The sequence below is a fragment of the Rhamphochromis longiceps genome, linkage group LG19 (assembly GCF_057381845.1).
Source record: "Rhamphochromis longiceps isolate RC_006_pf linkage group LG19, R_longiceps_female_GT1.1, whole genome shotgun sequence".
Taxonomy (NCBI): domain Eukaryota; kingdom Metazoa; phylum Chordata; class Actinopteri; order Cichliformes; family Cichlidae; genus Rhamphochromis; species Rhamphochromis longiceps.
Genome location: NC_140575.1, coordinates 9,369,102 through 9,386,892, shown reverse-complemented (window position 1 = coordinate 9,386,892; position 17,791 = coordinate 9,369,102). Strand labels below are relative to the sequence as shown.

At 40.0% G+C, this 17,791-nt stretch overlaps 1 protein-coding gene across 1 annotated transcript in view; it reads left to right on the top strand.

Moving 5' to 3' along the window:
* The window catches only part of gfra4a (GDNF family receptor alpha 4a), a 152,936-nt gene extending 138,695 nt beyond the window's left edge, over positions 1-14,241 (top strand). The window contains exons 7-8 of the mRNA XM_085391664.1: positions 9,486-9,655; positions 13,986-14,241. Of these exons, the coding sequence (XP_085247790.1) occupies positions 9,486-9,655; positions 13,986-14,132 (317 nt within the window). The 3' untranslated portion in view covers positions 14,133-14,241. The remainder of the gene's footprint in view (positions 1-9,485; positions 9,656-13,985) is intronic.
* The last annotated feature ends 3,550 nt before the right edge of the window (positions 14,242-17,791 follow it).

Genomic DNA, 17,791 nt, shown 5'->3' with positions numbered 1-17,791 from the left:
TGAAAAAAAAGTTATAATAAAAGAACTGCATCACATTTGCTTCGTTGACAGAAGAAAAATTAGTCTTTTCTCACAAATTTGTGACTTTAATCTCTGAGAATTTTTATATTGTAAATTTGGCACCTGTAAGAATAAGAAGGGTTTTTTTTTTTTTGGTCCTCTTAAATTTGTGAGTCATTCCTGGTTATTTTCAAACATAAAATCTGAATCATCCAGCCTTTAACAGTGGAAATTATTGTTCGATTATTACCCTCAACTGTGCTGCTAAACATCACTTTGCTTTTACCGTGTTTGAAAAGGATTCTTGGGAAAGCTCGTTCTAGTGACACATCAGCGACAAAGTAAAAAGCCGCTCCTTCCCCCTTGTTATCGTTTCAGTCAATAGTCATTTATTTATTTTCACAATTAAACTGTCAGATAAACAGCACTGTGAATTATGACAGCGGTAGACCAGTGACACTAATGAAACACTACAGCTGGTGGCACAAAGTAATGGGTTAACACAAATATCACATATGTTTGTTTATGCAACTCGCAGGGAGTTTTATCACGCCAGAAAACAAAAATAACAATAATAGCATGTTTTCTTAATTGCAGTGCATTCTGCTGATAAACTGCAGCTGGTGTTACATTAGAATTATCCACCAATCCGGTGTAATCTTTTATTCATCCAGCAACGACAACAAAACGGCTATGATGATACGGGATCATCCCTCCGAATGAATGATGGCGCCAGTGACAGAAGAATGACATTAGTGACAAAGTAATACAAACTGTAGCTGCTGGTGTCTCACACACACACACACACACACACACACACACACACACACACACACACTGGGATTTATTTGGGGTTATTATATTTTTTCTAACAACAAAAGCAGACATGTTCTTACAAAGCTGTCAGCGTGAATAACAACATCAGTGACAAACCACAGACGCCAGACGTTGGACTGTGTGACTGTAGTGACACTACAAAGCAAACTGCAACTGATATTCAGGGTCAGTTTATACATATGTTCAACTGCGACAGAACAGCCAAGTACCAAACTCTCATCAGATGTCAGACAAACGGCCTCTTACCACTGATTTAACCAGACTCCACAGCAATATAAACCCTGCCACGAGTGATCCGATGGTGTCGGCGTGTTATCTGTGCTGCTGTTACTGCAGCATCTCACCCTCTGCTCCTCTGCCTTCACATGATCGCTCTATTTTTCCTGGCTTTTGGTCTTAAGTGTGAAATTTACATCAACACCTATGATTAAAGCCTGCAAATGTACTCGTTTCAGACTGCACAGCTTTCCACGCACCTGTTTATTCTTTACACTGCACAATAAAGCAGAAATACACACTTGATTTTTCATGTCAGGGAATAATAAAAGGATTTAATAGCTGGTCAAAGATAGTGAGATGAGCCATACACTAGATAGTATTTCTGTCACAATTTTTTCAAACTTTTCAAACTCCGCTTGACCAGCTGACGATTCCCAGAAACAATTAATATAACCATGATGAAAAAAAGCTATACAGCAGTAGACCCAGGGGCAGCAGATGTTCACCAAGCAACTTTGCAATTTTGGATGCTTAATAAGACAAAGTATGAAGATTCAAACAAACCTTGTTAACAGAAAACAATGTCTCAGTAGTTTTAAAAAACAGGCCTTTGGATATTTATTAAAATCCATCCATTCGCTTCCGCTTATCTTTTTTAGGAAGCCTGTCTCAGCTGTCTTAGGGCAAGAGGCAGGGTACACCCTGGACAGGTCGCCAGTCTGTCGCAGGGCTCCCGCATTCACTCCTACGGGCAATTAAGTGTTTCCAATTAACCTATCCCCACTAACTGCATGTCTTTGGACTGTGGGAGGAAGCCAGAATACCCGGGGAGAACATGCAAACTCCACACAGAAAGACTCCGGCCTGGTGGTGGAATTGAACTGTGCTAACCACCGTGCCACCATGTTGCCCTTTATTAAAATCTCGCTTTAAAACTCAAAGTTACCAATTCTCCATAGAATGAATTAGATTACAGGTAAGACCTGGCTGATGGATGTCTTGCTGTCCAGTGAAACTCCTCACGGGTATCCTGCAGTCAGGAGTTAGACATGCTATGGCAGCTCCCGTGTGCTGTTTACAGTAAGCTCCTTAAAGACCCAGAAAAACAGAGCTCAGAGTCACTGGCCTCATTTTCCTGCATCTTGGCCAAAAGTGGAAACAGCTTGAGCGAACGACTGAAGTCAAACATTCTACATGTGATGATAAGGATTAACAAGTTTCTAATGGGAAAGGACCAGCAGTGCATGTCACACTCATCTCAGCTGGAATTTAGTTGCTCTTCTAATACTCGGGCAGACAACACCTCTTTTTTGGGGGGAGAAAGTGTCCGTAATGAATTGACAAAGCGAGTTTGGATTGGATCCAATAATTGGGGAAATGAATGCACCCTGGGAGAGTTCCTCATTGTTTGCTTTCTCCCATGTTTCTTGTATAATCACAGCGTGTAAAGAATTGTTATTCGTTTTGAGTACAGGGGAAGACTCTCCTGTCTTCAGTGATCGTTCAGTTTTACAAATGGACAGCGACATCATCATCATCGGTTAAATAAATCCTCCTTGTCTTTTTTGTGTGTAAATTTCTTGCAGCTGAATCCACCGTTATTTTGCGCACAACCCCGCCCTTGTGCTGGGGCCTGCTTGCTGAGACAGGACTTCAGATGGCCTTTGATGACTTTGTAATTGAGCCTAATTTGGTTTCCTGCCTCCGAACTAATGAGGCGGACAGAGAGAATAGTGGCAGGGAAGAATACAGTTGTTTGCAGACAGGGGAGGGGGAAACTGCTGGGGGAAAAAAGCCTTCCCTGTATGGAGCGAGCTCAGTCAGGTTTTAAAAACAGCTGTCACCCCACCTTACTTCCTCATCACGGCAGTAATAGTCGCATCACTATGCAGAGCAGCAGCTCTGGACCTCTTCATTCTGTCCGTGGCAGGGGGGAAAAAAGAGAGGACAGATGGAGGTGAAGCTAATTTTATTTCTGCAATTATGTAAAATCTTTTCTGGAACTTGAATTGGTATTATAACAGGGAAAAGTCAGGGTGGCCAACAATACGTTGGGGAGTTTGGGGACAGAACCGGGGCATGCATAGGATGGGCTCTGCATTAATGCCCCAGGGAACCTGTGAAGTCAGTAAAAGAGGAAAAAAAGCCCTCAGGAGGAAACTTAAAAGTGGAAGAGATGGCTGTGCTTAAACAGCCGTGGCCAAACATTTACAAAGAAACTGTCACAGCAGCTTACCACTAAAGATATCAATTGGCACTTCATCTCTGCGTGATGGCGGGTGGTGAGGCATGGTGGCGAGCAGCTGGAGTTGCATCCTTCGCTTCTCTCATCCGTCACGCTGCCAGGGAATTGCTGTGCGCTGCCGAACCCTAACTGCACGCTTTGAGCGCACTGGCACACTTTCCCACCTGTCCTACCAATGCTAATGACCCACAGCACCATTAGCATGGTAGTCCACAGCCTCATATATGTATATATAGCCTCAAATGGGATCAGTATTTGATTTCTTCTCACTGTCAATTCATTGAGATTCTGTTGCAACATGCATTCCCTAATTAGCTGCAGGGCTAAAGGAACAAACAGGTCACCCTTCCAGCAACTCCAGTGCTCGATGCTGATGCTCAAGTCAAGGCGCTGCATTGACTGCTGCAGAATTTTCTTTGCAGAGGCAAACTATCTCAGGAGGAACGATCAATTTGTTTATGATCCTGTGAGAAATCAATGTCTGTGCGTCACACGCTGATACTCCGCTGAAGACTCTGAATTCACATCACTGAAATTCAGTGAGTCGCTTCTGGGTTTTTTCCCCCTCAGGAACAGCTGGAAAATGAGGGTTTTTCATGTCTCATGCTCACATTCATCTTACAGTATAAGCTATGGTTATTAATTGATGGATCTGACGGTCATGTCTTTATTTTGAGCATATTTTAATTGAAGTGACTTTCATGAAAACGTAATTGCTGCTGAGTAAGCCATTAGCCAAATGAGAATGAATGCCTATAGAATATTAATTCATTATATGGTCATAATTCATTCTGGTTGCTATAAATCCAACAACTTGATGTAATGAATTTCCTTATAAATCCAGCAGTCAGTAAATTGTACACAGGAAATATAATGTGATATTCCTCGCAGTCACAGGCTTCTTATGGTCCTTTTAAATAATCAGTGATCATTTTGTCAAACCTTTACAGAAAGGTGACAGATATTTGAGGGTCTTAAATACATTAAAGGGAACCAGTTCATAGTCCAGTATCCATGTCTGCCGTCTCTGACTTTCTCCACCTTCTTGCTCTGTGTCAACGCTCTGCTAACCAAACATTTCTGTCTGTATTTTACGCGCCTGTAATTTTACTGCATACTTCTGGTAGACAGTGAAGGTAGAAATGTTATCTGTTTCAATCACTCGAGTATTCAAACAGAAATATCAACAGCATCTGTTTGACTGAATTACATCCAAATTTGAACATCTGTTTCCTATGCTCCTGCAAAAAGAGAAAAAGATCTCAGAATTTTTCTAGTCATTATAAATTTGCCGACAAGAGATTTTGATGACAATGGATGGCAGGCAGTAGTCTGTGGAAGTACACATTTGTATATTTGTGTGGAAAAGTGCGTTTTCACACGACTCCATAGCCCTCTGTCAAACTAAGTACACCCCATGACTCAGTAGCTTGTAGAAGCACCTTCAGTACTACTAACTTGAAGTAGTTTTTTGAAGTAATTGATATTTTTATCAGTTTATCTTTGCGGCTCACTCTTCTTTACAGCATTGCTTCACTTATTGAGGTTTACAGGTATTAATTTATACACGGTGCGCTCAAGATTCGATGTTTTCCAGGTATTATATAGTGGATAAAGGGTGGTGATACTTTTTCTGCAGAAATGATTCAATCACTTGTTGACAAAATTACCAACACCACTGGTTGAATGTCGCCATAAACCACGACAGAGCCTCCACCGTGTTTTGGAGTTGTACCTTCCTGGCCTCCTTGCATATTGACGACCTGTTTCCACTGATTTTCAGTACAGTTCTTGTGTAATTTAACATATCTGCATTTGCCATCCTTCCACTGAGACCTTTTCTGATGATGCTTTAGCAAATAATAGATTAACTGAAAGGCCAGATGCATCTCTCAGATCACGTGTCAGGTCTTTCAGAGATTTTTTTTTCCTGCTACTCAAAATACTTTTAATGAGCTGATAGTATTTTAAGCTTTCCTCTCTTTCTTTTGTCCTTCACTAGGGCACACCATCCTGAGAAAGCTTTTAACTAAATTGGTCTTAAAATATTATCACATCTTTGGAAGTTCAAGTTCTCTAGCCACAGCCAGGCCTGATTACTGCCACACCTGTTCTCCATCAAGAAATCGCTTAAATAGGACCTGCCTGACAAAGTGGAGTAGACTTTGTCTGTGTGTAATATTTACATTTGTTTGATGATCTGAAACATTTAAGTGTGAAAAACATAGAAAAAATAGAGGAAGAAAGTTACATTTGTTTCTAAACTTACATTTTAGTAGATCTCTTACATTCCACTGTGGTTTCCATTTGACTGACATTTTATTGGCACTAGAGTAGAGAGCCATACTGTACTGCATCCTCTCCAGGTACACAGACCAGTATTACATGCCAGTGGTTTTAAAAATGAAAATTCATTTATGCAATTCATATAAATCTGTATCTAAATTTTAGATTCTGATAGTATTATGACTCATTGTTTGCTGCTTGAGGAGCTGATTCAGGCTTTGGACAGTCAGAATCTTTTGCATGCTAGAGCTGTATAGAGCTGTATAGAGGTGGCATTGTGCCTATACTGAGTCTCCCTTTTCAACCAACCAACACATTAAGGGACATAATGTTTTAAGACCTGCTGTGTTTAACGACACTAAAAAAAACTTCACATTTCACGTTTTAAACATTATGATTGTTAGCGCATCATTTTCAGCATCTTTTCTTTGCTGGATGGATAACTTCTCACATCTGAAGTCGCTGAAAACGTTATGTTAACATCCAGTGTCTGACTCTTTAGATGTTAAATGTTCCACTTAGTGTGAGCTAGTTAAAAACGCTGTGTGACATTCGATATTTATACAGTACGGATAAATATACAGTACTTCAGAATCCCAACCATCTATCAAACACATTTTAAAAGCTTACAGCTATAAGAAAATGCTACCATTACAATTTTGATCAAATCTGCATTTGAACTGACACAAGCTGGTGCTGGTGGTGTCAGTGGATGACAAAAACATTTGGGTCATCCTGTAATCGGAACTCTTTGGGGCACGATACCGAACCCCCATACTGATAAAGATAATATGAAATCAAATCACTTTGTGGGCGATGACTGTTTGAATTGTAAAGCGCTTTTGGTGGTCGATAAGACAAAAAAAAGCATCAAAGACCTTTTTACTTTTCTTTTTTGTGCTTTTGTTAAACATAATTGTTCACTGTTGCTGCCGGCTAACGCATAAAAACCTATTTAACCTCACCATTGTGTGCTGATTGGATGTTATGACTCAGCTGCTATTCTGTGTTTAGTCATTACTTCACATTCCCAACTTGCGATGCCGTATGCAGAGGACGCTGCACTTCAGTGTATTCTCAAGTGGGACTGAGGCAAGTTTAATTATGCCGTATAGAGAAACTTTGCACAGCGTTGGCCCTTCGTTCTCCTCTCAAGTGTTAAGTGCGGGGCCAGTAACTACCCATGCCAATCAATGAACCCTCTTGTTCTCACTAATCAACAACTACCCCTCTGCTCTTTCATAACATTGTCATACAAGTCACAACAGGTGTGTCCTTTATTAAAAACAGATGTTGTCCAATCAGTTTGTGCATTAAAACCCCTCCGTCTAACACACTCATCTATTTCTAACATTTCACAATGAGATTAATTTCCACATTTCACTAGTAGTACTGCAGTGGAGCACTTTCAGCATGTATTGTGATGGTTTGTGTGCGTTGGCGCACCACCGCCCATGACCCTGTGTGGTGCTCTTATTTTACTAAAGAGAGAATCCTGCCAGGTTGAGAGGGTCTGAGAGTGTATGTCCTTGGTTTTTACTGAGTGAATTAAAGCACTGGAAAATATGAAAATCCTGCTGCATAATTTTGTGTAATTTGACCTTACTTTAAAATCAATCACTGTGCATAAAATCAAACATTGTACATATAAAGTCTGTCTTGATTATACATTGCACAAGGCATGAATTTAAACAAAGCATATAGGGCTTCTAGTTCCAGGACTAGATCCGTTGTTAAGTACAACTCAGAAGGATTTAAGGCTCTGGGTTATTGCTTAAGATGCCTGATTAAGTGAAACCAAAAAGTTGGAGCTGGTATATGTTTGGAAGGGGAATCAAAAAACTCAAAATGTATATGAAGCAGAAATGTTGAGTCAACAAAGAAAAATGCTGTAAATCAAATTTTCTCTCAATGAATTCAACACACACAGCCGCACCATTCAAGCTAAGATAACTCCTAGCTGGTTCCAACCATTGCTGCAGGAGGTGTTTTCAGTCCTCCAGACACTTGGGGTCACACGTGCACATGCATTCTGTGCACAAGCCTCATTTCCACTCCCATCTCTGGCCTCAAAATAAATGTAGAGACTCCGTCTGCCTATTATTTGGATTGTTTGTGCCACAAGTTATAAAACACGGCAATGAAAACAATAAAGAAGATGTGCAAGTCTGTGTAAATTCAGAGAAAACAAATGAGTGCTACAAAAGAGAGGCTAAAAAGTACGTCCGTTCACACAAGGGAAGCATTAAGTATGGCTTCAGCTATTTATAGTGTCGCAGTTACCAATAATAATGATAACAACAGTGGCCTCATACAATTTAGTGGACACTAAATTCTTTGCAGTGAAGTCCATGTGGATAAATTAAGCATATTAATATAAGTAAGTGTGTTTGCAAGTATAAATATAATATATATAAGAAACTCAAGCCCTGAATACTTGTTTGTTTAATTTTCATGTTAAATTCTGTTTTAAATTTCTAGTTCCAGACTTTCAGACCTGACTCTCTCGAAAAAGCGTGTGTGCGATCTGACTTGTGTGTGTAGTCTGCACACTGTTTCTATCATAAATACTTTGTGTGGTAGAAAAAACATGCACGTGTCTTTTTTGTGCACTTACATCATTTATATATCCAGTCCCAGAACAACAAAGGTGATAATTACACTTATTAGAAGACACATGCACAACTCTTATTATGCACTGCTGCTCAAGATCTGCCTTACATTCAGCTTCTCCCGCTATTTTCTACATAATACGACTCCTTCTCACAGACATGGTATTTTTTGCCTCATACTTAACCACCGTTCTCTCCACATGCACCATAATTTGTTCCTAACTGTCAGTTTCACTTACACGCACCATAACTTCCTAACTACCAGTCCCTTCTTTTTTAGTCAGCTGTCTCACACGAACAACTTTACCAAGGTGATAATTGTGTAGTGTGGATACTTTTTGGCCTTGCAAACCTGCACTGCAACCAGAAGCAACACATTATTTATTTATTTTGCAATGATTTCCTTATAATAAACAGTGAATATTGTGAGATTTATGGATACATCTTTATTTTGGAGAAAACCAGCAGGAAAACCAGTACACTAGAATAGCAAAGTGGTAGCTAAGAGACTTAGCAACCAGGCATGCTTGCAGGGAATTAATTAATTATTATTTTATAATGTAATTATAGTTCTCATTTTGCTGTTATATGTTCCTGCATTACATCTGACTTGCTGGAGCCCTTGCCTCACAGATTGACGGAATTAAAACCAAAGCCTCCATCTGTATCTCAGGCATTTTTCCATAGTTTGTTTATGTCTCTTACATAAAAAAGTGAGTTTTGGCTCACACGCTCTTTCTTTCTGTCTTGTTTAAGAGCAGACAGAGCACAAGTTTGCTTTTTTTATCGCCTGAGGAATAACATACTGAAACTGATTCCCCAGGTGTGAATAACACAGGTAGCTCCTTACACCGGTGACCCAGCACAGAACCAAGATGTGTAAATTTGAAAACTGAACCGTGGCTGAAGCATTCACTGCTTATTTAGGGACATTTTACACGTTTCTTTCTAAACTACTAAGGTTTTCCTTCCTGTGTGTGTGGTAGCTGCTTCTTCTTTCTTTTTTGTGTGTTGAACTGCCAAATCCAGGGTGAAATTAATGCTTCAGCTCAACAAGCCTGATGAGTCGCAATGCAAAGTTGACCACCTTGCAATTTTGGGCCTCTTGTACGTAGCTGTAAAGTGGCCAATCACAATCAAAAGAGTTATGCAGGAGAAAAAAGCAAAAGAACACTTGAGGTGATGACTCATGTAAAAATGATCAAAGTCTCCTGATTTTTCAGCATGAATGTTTCTATTAAGCTTCCAGTCGTGTCAGTGTATCTGCGGCTGCTCTTTTGTTCCAGAAAATGCCATTCAGGCCTTTGGAAACGGATCGGATGTGAAAACGGGGGCCAGTCAGCCTGGAGTGTCCAGTCCAGCAACGGACAACCATAGCCCACACTTGGCAACCACTGCCCCGGGCATCGCTATGGAAACAGAGCAGAACATTCTGCGGGCACAGATACCTACTCAGGTGAGACGAGAGGGAAGACTGAAAATATGACGTACGGCCTTCTCCAAACACACGCGCTAATGGAGACGGCCTCTCCGAGAGTCGGGTCATAAAGCCACAGATATCTTTAATTGTTTGTTTTAACTTAGTGGGAGCGACAGATGGATGAGATTTACACAGTCTGGATAATTTACACAGCACCAGGTCACAGAGAAGTTGAGAAGAGAGTTTATATGGCATCTCGTGCAGAAAATTCACTTCTTTATTTGAGCATCTAAATTCTAGGTGTCCTCAATGGGTCAAGAAGCATCAAGAACAAAATTCAAGAAGCTTTTCTTTGCCTTTTAAACTCACTTGTGTGCTTGCTTTTACTTAATAAATACCAGAATCTCTGGAAAAACTGCCCCTTTCCCCTATATGCCTGAAATTTGGCTGCTAAATGGTAAATGGTCTGTATTCACACACTGGTGGAGGCAAGCTACAGTTGTAGCCACAGCTGCCCTGGGGCAGAGGCTGCCATATCGCGCCATCGGCCCTTCTGTCCATCACCAGTAGGCGGTAGGTGAAGTGTCTTGCCCAAGGACACAATGACCGAGACTGTCCTTCCGATTACAAGGCGAACTCGCAACTCTTGAGCCACAATCTCCCCAACAGTATTTGGCACTGAGTAAAGATATTTTTAATGTCTAAATATGAAGTTTTGCAGGAAATATGAGCCCGATAAAAGATAAAGCATGCTCATGCTGTGGTTTCTATATTATATGTGCTTTATATCCTGTGACAAGCTATTATTGACTCATTAAGTCAATACACTGACCGGGCTCTCCAGCTCAGCGGAGACTAACCAGGGGGTACGAGTGAACTAAAGCATCTTTAACATTTGCTTTAACTTTATTGATTGCAGTGTTGTCATTAGATCGATTGAGCACATAGCCAAGCAAAAAGCAAAACAAAAGAACACATGGAGAGTAAGTGATATAAATTGATTTAAACAAAGGTAAACAAATGAAACTGGAGCACAAAATACCAAACCTACGGATGACACAGTGAGCAAAAAGTAATGTGAATCAAAGTATCTATACGTAAATAATTATGTTCTTAAAATATGTCAAAAAGACATTTTTTGAAATGTAATGTTGTTCAGGAATTAGTAAAAAATAATAATAATTTGCCACCCAAACAAAATGAAACTCAGAAAGTGCAAGAACATGTCAGATTAAAGCAAACATTTGGTTAATTGTTAATTCTTTGTTGATACATTTTTCACTTTCACATAGATAAAAACATTTATAAGCATTAATCCTGACAAACAGGTCAGCCATGGTGAAAAAAAAGGAAAGTACATCAAGGTTTTAGTTAATAAGACTAAAAAAATCAACTGGTAAAATCATCATTTAGTAAACACAATAACACATGAAGTATTACAAAATGTCCTTAATTATTTAACAAAAACTGAGGGAAAAATACAAAAGCAGTGCGTGGAAATCTAAGTACACCTTTACTGTTTCCATAGGAGTTAAAGGGAGTAAGTAGCAGCCAGTGCTGCTAATCAAATGCACTTGATTAATTCCACTCACCACTTTTTACTCTCCAAGTGTTTCCACAGAAACGCAGCGTGTCATTGAATTTTTCTATTCCCGCTCCCTAATCTTTTTTTCCTATCTTGCTACACTTTCTTTATTTTCTCTTTCCCCCTCACCCCCTAACCATTTGAGTGACAGCATTGGTCTTGGAGAAGCATTGTTCATTCTCTACTCATCTCGTGCTCTACAGCCCTCAGTTAGCATGTCAGATGTTTCCAATTCAATTTTCAATTCAATTCAATTTTATTTATATAGCGCGAAATCACAACAAAAGTCGCCTCAAGGCGCTTCATAGATACAGAGAAAAACCCAACAATCATATGACCCCCTATGAGCAAGCACTTTGGCGACAGTGGGAAGGAAAAACTCCCTTTTAACAGGAAGAAACCTCTGGCAGAACCAGGCTCAGGGAGGGGCGGGGCCATCTGCTGAATGTGGAAGTTTGTGACAGAAAAAGACTGAACAAGTACAAATTATGAACACAGCACAGGTTAGGTTTGCAAAGTTGCATCTGAAGAAACCACAGAGGAGATGTATATACAGCACATCAGGAAAAACACCTTGTGCCATCAGTAAAGCACGGTGGTGGAGTGGGTGTGATTTGGGTTTATTTTGCAGCCGTATAGTAAGACCTGAACTCCTCTGAATGCTAAGGTTAGTTAAATTTATAGCTAAACATTGGTCCAAATTTGGTCATGCAACAAGACAATGACACCGAGCATAGCAGCAAATCTGCAAAAGAATAGCTGAGAAAGAAAAAGATGTTGCAATGTCAAAGACTTCACCCTGTTTGGTGTGCTATTGTGGGAAGTAGCAACGAAGATTAGGCCAAAATCCCTCTGCAATCATGTGGGAGACTGAAAAAGTTATTTGACTGATTCAAGCAGATTTTTGGGGTTTAGTTTTTGTTGAATAAACAGTAACAGTGTCATATGTCCTGTGCTGTTTTTCTTAGATTGTATTCAGACAATTTCAGAACATGCTAAGGACCAGCTGATTTTTATTATGTCCTGATATGTGAAACTTAAAATTGAAGGATATCATGACTGAATCACTGTATGTTTTTTAAAGACTTATGAGTTTAAAAAAGTCTGTAGATACCCATTGTTGTTTTTACATACCAACTGTACAGCACACAAACACAGCAAAATCAGCAGAATGACTTTCCAGCTCTAGAAATCCGACCATCCAAGGATCACATAACTGTGAGGTTTGAGTTGTCGCTGGCTTTGGAGTGTCCAGGATGGTTTTCTTTTCGTGCTGTGTGTACACCATCAGCTTGAACATACAGAAACTGCTTCTTCATTCACACCATTACCAGGTTCTGTAAACCCCATTAACAAAGCCCATACCATGCAGTCATAAAGCAAACAACTACTGAATTCTGTTGGACATAAATTTTAATGTGAACAGCCTGTTTTGCATTAAACATGCACACAGTATTGCAGATTTTAATAATGAGGAGAAATTTATAAATTATGTAATTTACATCAGGGAAAAGAAATTTGTTCCATGCATTATGCTCCAAATGGGAACCCAAAAAAATAATGCTGATAACATAATTGACAGTCTGGCAACAGATATAAATAAACTTGACAAGCTAAGTAGGCCACTTACTTAGTTCCAGGGGAAAAGCTGCAGAAAAATGGCCAAAAACCAAATGATATCTTTTTGCCCCGAGTCCTCTGAACGGTGTGCCCCACATGCAATTGTTTCAACAGTCTGTATCATCCTTTCACCACAGCAGAGCTAACAGTACGGTAAAGAGACTCTGTTGAACATAAACGTTTTGTCACCTGATAGTCGAATGTCAAATGAGGTTTGGATAACATACGACTGACTTGACACCAGTCAAAGTTAATTGAATCTGTAAATTAATTCTGGGCAGCTGCCTCAGAGTCATAACAGCAGATATGACCAAACAATATCCTGTCACATTGTTTTTAAACTGTCAAGCAATACAGCTCCAGTCTGTAGTACCTCACAAATGAGGTACGAGAGGTAGGAGTGGGGGGGAAACACCCATTTCTAATTAAATATTTTGATTGACGCATTTTCATCCTGTTTGTTTGTTTGATTAAATTCTAAATGCTCATTTTCAAGCAGGAAGTTGTGATTTCATTATCCAATTTCTTTTTAATACATAGTTTCATACATATTGGTGACACAGTTTATCTGTTATAAGCTCACCTAATGGATGTTGAAAGGTTAAAACTTGTTTAATTTAAATGTAATAGTATTTTACCCCAAGATGAACTATTTGTTTCAGGGTCACGGTGGGGCTTGGATTTAATGTGTGCTGACATAAGGCTGGGTATTCGTGGATCGGGTGCCGAGTATATCACAGGGCTAACGCAGAGAGACAGACACACGCTCACATTTCCACCCACAGCCAATTTAGAATCACCAATCAGCCTAACATGCATGTCTGTGGACTGTGGGAGGAAGCCGGAGGGAACCCACACAAGCTCAAGGAGAATATCAAGAGAATGAAGGGGAAAAAATGATGATGATGATTGAAGAGTTTACTCTGAATACATCTGCAGCCAAAAAAAAGCTTCTCTTTCTGTGAAATTGCATCATGTTGATAAGTGGCTATGTCCTTGGCATTGCTTATCTTATTTTTCAACTGTGGATGCGGAAAATTCGGCCATTATAACCACATAGTTGGTCATAAAATCGCTGAAGATATGTTTCAACAGATTTTGTTGTATTCCTGTTAAACATAAATGGATGTTTCAGACACAGATTTACATGTTTTCTTTCAGGTAAATGAGAACGACAGATTGTGGGACGATGACGGAGACTCCACTCTTCCCTCTCCGGGCCTTTTGGACCACGGAGCTGAGCCCGTCTGCCTCTCCATGCCGCTGCTCAGCCTGGGCTTGCTGTTCCTCCTGCTCTCCAGTCTGTAAGAGGCCTCGGTTTGCCCGGCCTCCAAAGACAAATGTCAAGATCCAAGGGGGAGGGGTTGGGGCACCAGATGAAAAAAACACAACCTAAAAACAGCCATTTTCTATGTGTCACGTGACGGTGAGGGAAAGGGTCAGCCTCATCTTACCCTACTCCCCTCTCCCTTTCTGTCACAAAAATCACTTAATCTCTATTTGTGAATCATGACTGAGAGCAGATGTGTTGTGCAGCCCACACACTTGCGAAGACCACCTGAGTGTGTACCACTACAGTGCCATGGGAGGGGGGAGGGGCTCAAGAGGAAGTACACAACTCATTTCCTGCTTCACACCTGCCCAAACATAAACTTTTCCACACAACACACACACACATACAAGCAGACTTCACTTCATCTGAAAATAACATCCAAACGGTGAAAACGAGCGAGATCAGAAGGTGTACAGCAAAAGACACTGATGACCCAGTGCAGGAAAACTCTTAAATATATACATATGAAACAGCACAATTTCTTTTCTTTTCTTTTGTTCTTGAACATTCCTTGGTGTAAAAGAAAAATACTCAATGTTAAGACTTTTCTCGCAGATGAACTGTGATGACGTGTTACACGAAATTTAAGCTGGAGTGTGTGTGTGTGCGTGTGTGTGTGTGCTCAGCTTCGCTCTTTATTTCTTCGAAACGCACATTTTAAATTTCGAACTGTTGTTTTGCTACCTGGGATGTTAGATGGAAGCACATCGAGTCAAATCGCAGTGAAAATTCTTTGATCGTTGTCGTGCTCCATGTTTCAGGTATGAAGAGTTCATTTCCAAAACAAAGAATATATAAATATATATAAATATATCTAAAATACGAAATTTAAGTTTAAAATTTAACATTCAAAGAAGATAGAAGTGTATTATGTCATCAAACAAGGACCTACTTTAATGTACTTTGTACATGTTTTTTCAAATGGTGGATACCTCACTTTGGAAGGGGACTCTTCATATAGTCATTCATTAAGCTTTAAGTGTGAAGGCCTACAAAATATCTTGGATCTGTTCCTTTTATAGAACTTTAAAAAAGCCACAATCGTGTGAAGTGGAAAGAGGTTGAGACAAGTTTATATTTTTTCAAAAGTAAGTGGACTTTGTTGCAGAAAATGCAGATGTGTATTGACAAGTTTGGGACCATTCATGCTTTGCTGGTAAAGAGGGATACGGTTGGCTTTAGTCGGTGCACATTTGAATGGATGGTTGGATGCATCCGTCTTTGTGGGATGGAAGCAGTAACTCGCCTGCTACCTGCAGGGAATCTACGTTCAGCGTGGGACGGTGAAGAATTTGCACTGTAAAAGCACAGCTCTGCGTGGTGGAGCGGACATGTCTACAGGAGGCGCTCGAGAAATATATTGTGGGGTGTAGGGACAACCTTCAGTACTGCCATAGAATACAGTTTATTCACCTGCATTGCTAAACAATGCTGATTTTTACACAATGAAAATCAGCTGCGATGAGGAAATGATGGACCTAAGAAACTCCAGATAAGGACGTTCTACTGGGCGAATTCTACGAGGACACAAGTGATGCTCATGTCATTTCAGTGTGTTTTAACAGGTGTGGGGAAACAGTTGTACTATCTTAAAGAACCAGTTCACTCAAATCACAAATATTCTCACTCTCAAAAAATCACATGGATATATAGAAGACCGCTTTAGTGAAAATAGTGCAGCCCATTTATGTGCACTTACATGGAAAGCTTAAAGCAGGGAGAGCACACATCCCTGCCCTTCAGGTGTGTAGGTTTGAATAGCCAGAAGGCGGGGAGTAAAGGAGGAGCTGCAGTGGAGGTGTGTTGCAAAGTGGCTTGCAGAGGCACTGCAGCCAGGATTACTAGCTGAGCTCGACTTAGCGGTCTGCCAGAACTAATGCGATGCTCGGTTTTGGTTTTATTTTCGCAGCTTTTAGAAGAGAATACTTACTGGTCGCTTCATTATGGATACCTGTCAAAATCCATTTCAATCCAGTATAAATGCTCTGCGATAGCTCTACTTTTACAAACATGTCTTCATTTTCTGTTTTTCTAGATGTTTTCAAAAACGTTTACTATGAGAGTAAAAGAGGGTGCTGGGTGAAATATACTTTTAAATGTAATGCAGATGATATCTAGTATAGTCTGGCCCTTGGAAGACGTTTTAATTTAAATTACATATAATTGTCATTTAGGGATATTAAGGGAAATGTGTTTATAAGCTAAATACTCCACTGCATTTACCAGCTGGTCGGTATGTTTGCCAGTTGTTTACAGCCGAGCAGTTAGGGTACAAAGACTTTAGAAGGCAGTTTCTGGTAAAAGTCAGCTCAAACAGAAAAGGCTTAAAAGCTCGTGCACAGTCATCAGACATTTCTCTCCCCAATATGCTAAACATTGTGTTGCCGACAGCAGTTTCAGAGAAAGATATAGGTACTCAAACTGTACAACAGTGGATTTATTAATGGTTAAAAAAAACTATTTGCTGCTTTTACTGACTTCTTAAAGATGAACTAGAAGCCAAAAATATCTTATAGATGGGCAGATCTCACAGAGCATGTCAACTGGCGCTTTAGCAGCTTTGGATTCACTGAGAAGAACCCTCCCATGGATTGTGAATAAGCAGTATATAAATGGATTTTGGTAAAGCTGCCCTGCAGCCCTTTCCCTAAAGACAGGTAGTCAAACTGTCAGTGAAGGAGTCCTAGTAATGTAAAGTGTCCTACTGAGGAAGCATTTACTATAACTCAAAAGTTCCTGTTTTAGTGGAATATGATTAACTAAGTATCAGTAAACGTTACATTAACAAATAAGTTAAATTAAAATGTGTTTTTATTGTTCAAATTAGTCAAATGTTTTGTAAAAAAAAAAGGCGTATAACTATATATTATATATGCAGAGGCCCCATTAATGAATTCGGTGCAAATGGAGCAACAAACAGAAAATGTATCTGTTTGGTGTTGTTTTAATCTGGGATTATCCACAGTAACTAATGACGACTAACTGCTGATGGAAGGACACATTCCTGTGGAGTTTGCAGAGGATAAAAAGATGTGTGCCCAGTGCTCACACATGAAATCACTTCTGCATTCAAGTGGTGTGTTTGTTTTGTCGTTTGGGTGAACTGGCGCTTTTGTTTTCGCATAAGAAAAATCACCTTCATCTATGTACGTTTCGACACGTCAGCGAGTCCGAGGGCTCCCGTTGGTTTGCACAAAGCCTCTGTCTCATATCATGATGTGTCACCAGCTGAGCGCCCTGTTTTGATTTGTCCTGTGTTTTATCAGTCAGCGTGCATCGCGGTGCCGTGAGGTGACCGACCAACCTGCTCCCTGTTCGTCTGCGCTGGCAGAATCCCTGATGTGACATGTGTCACTTCCAGAAATAAAGATGACATTGTAAATGGAGGTGAATTCTGACCACTTTCTTGTAAAAGGGGGGAAGAGACTTTTTTTCCACCTGTCTAGAAATTTCTGGGTCCCTTGACAAGATGTGACTGTTGACCTCGATCTGAGTTCAGCTCTCTGTATTCCCCCTTAGCATCCAGTTAAAAATCCATGTTTCATCACACACAGGGCGTGATTTGTAAAGATGTTATAGTACAGTGTATATACTACATGGTGAATACCATATATATGATGTCTATAAAATTCAT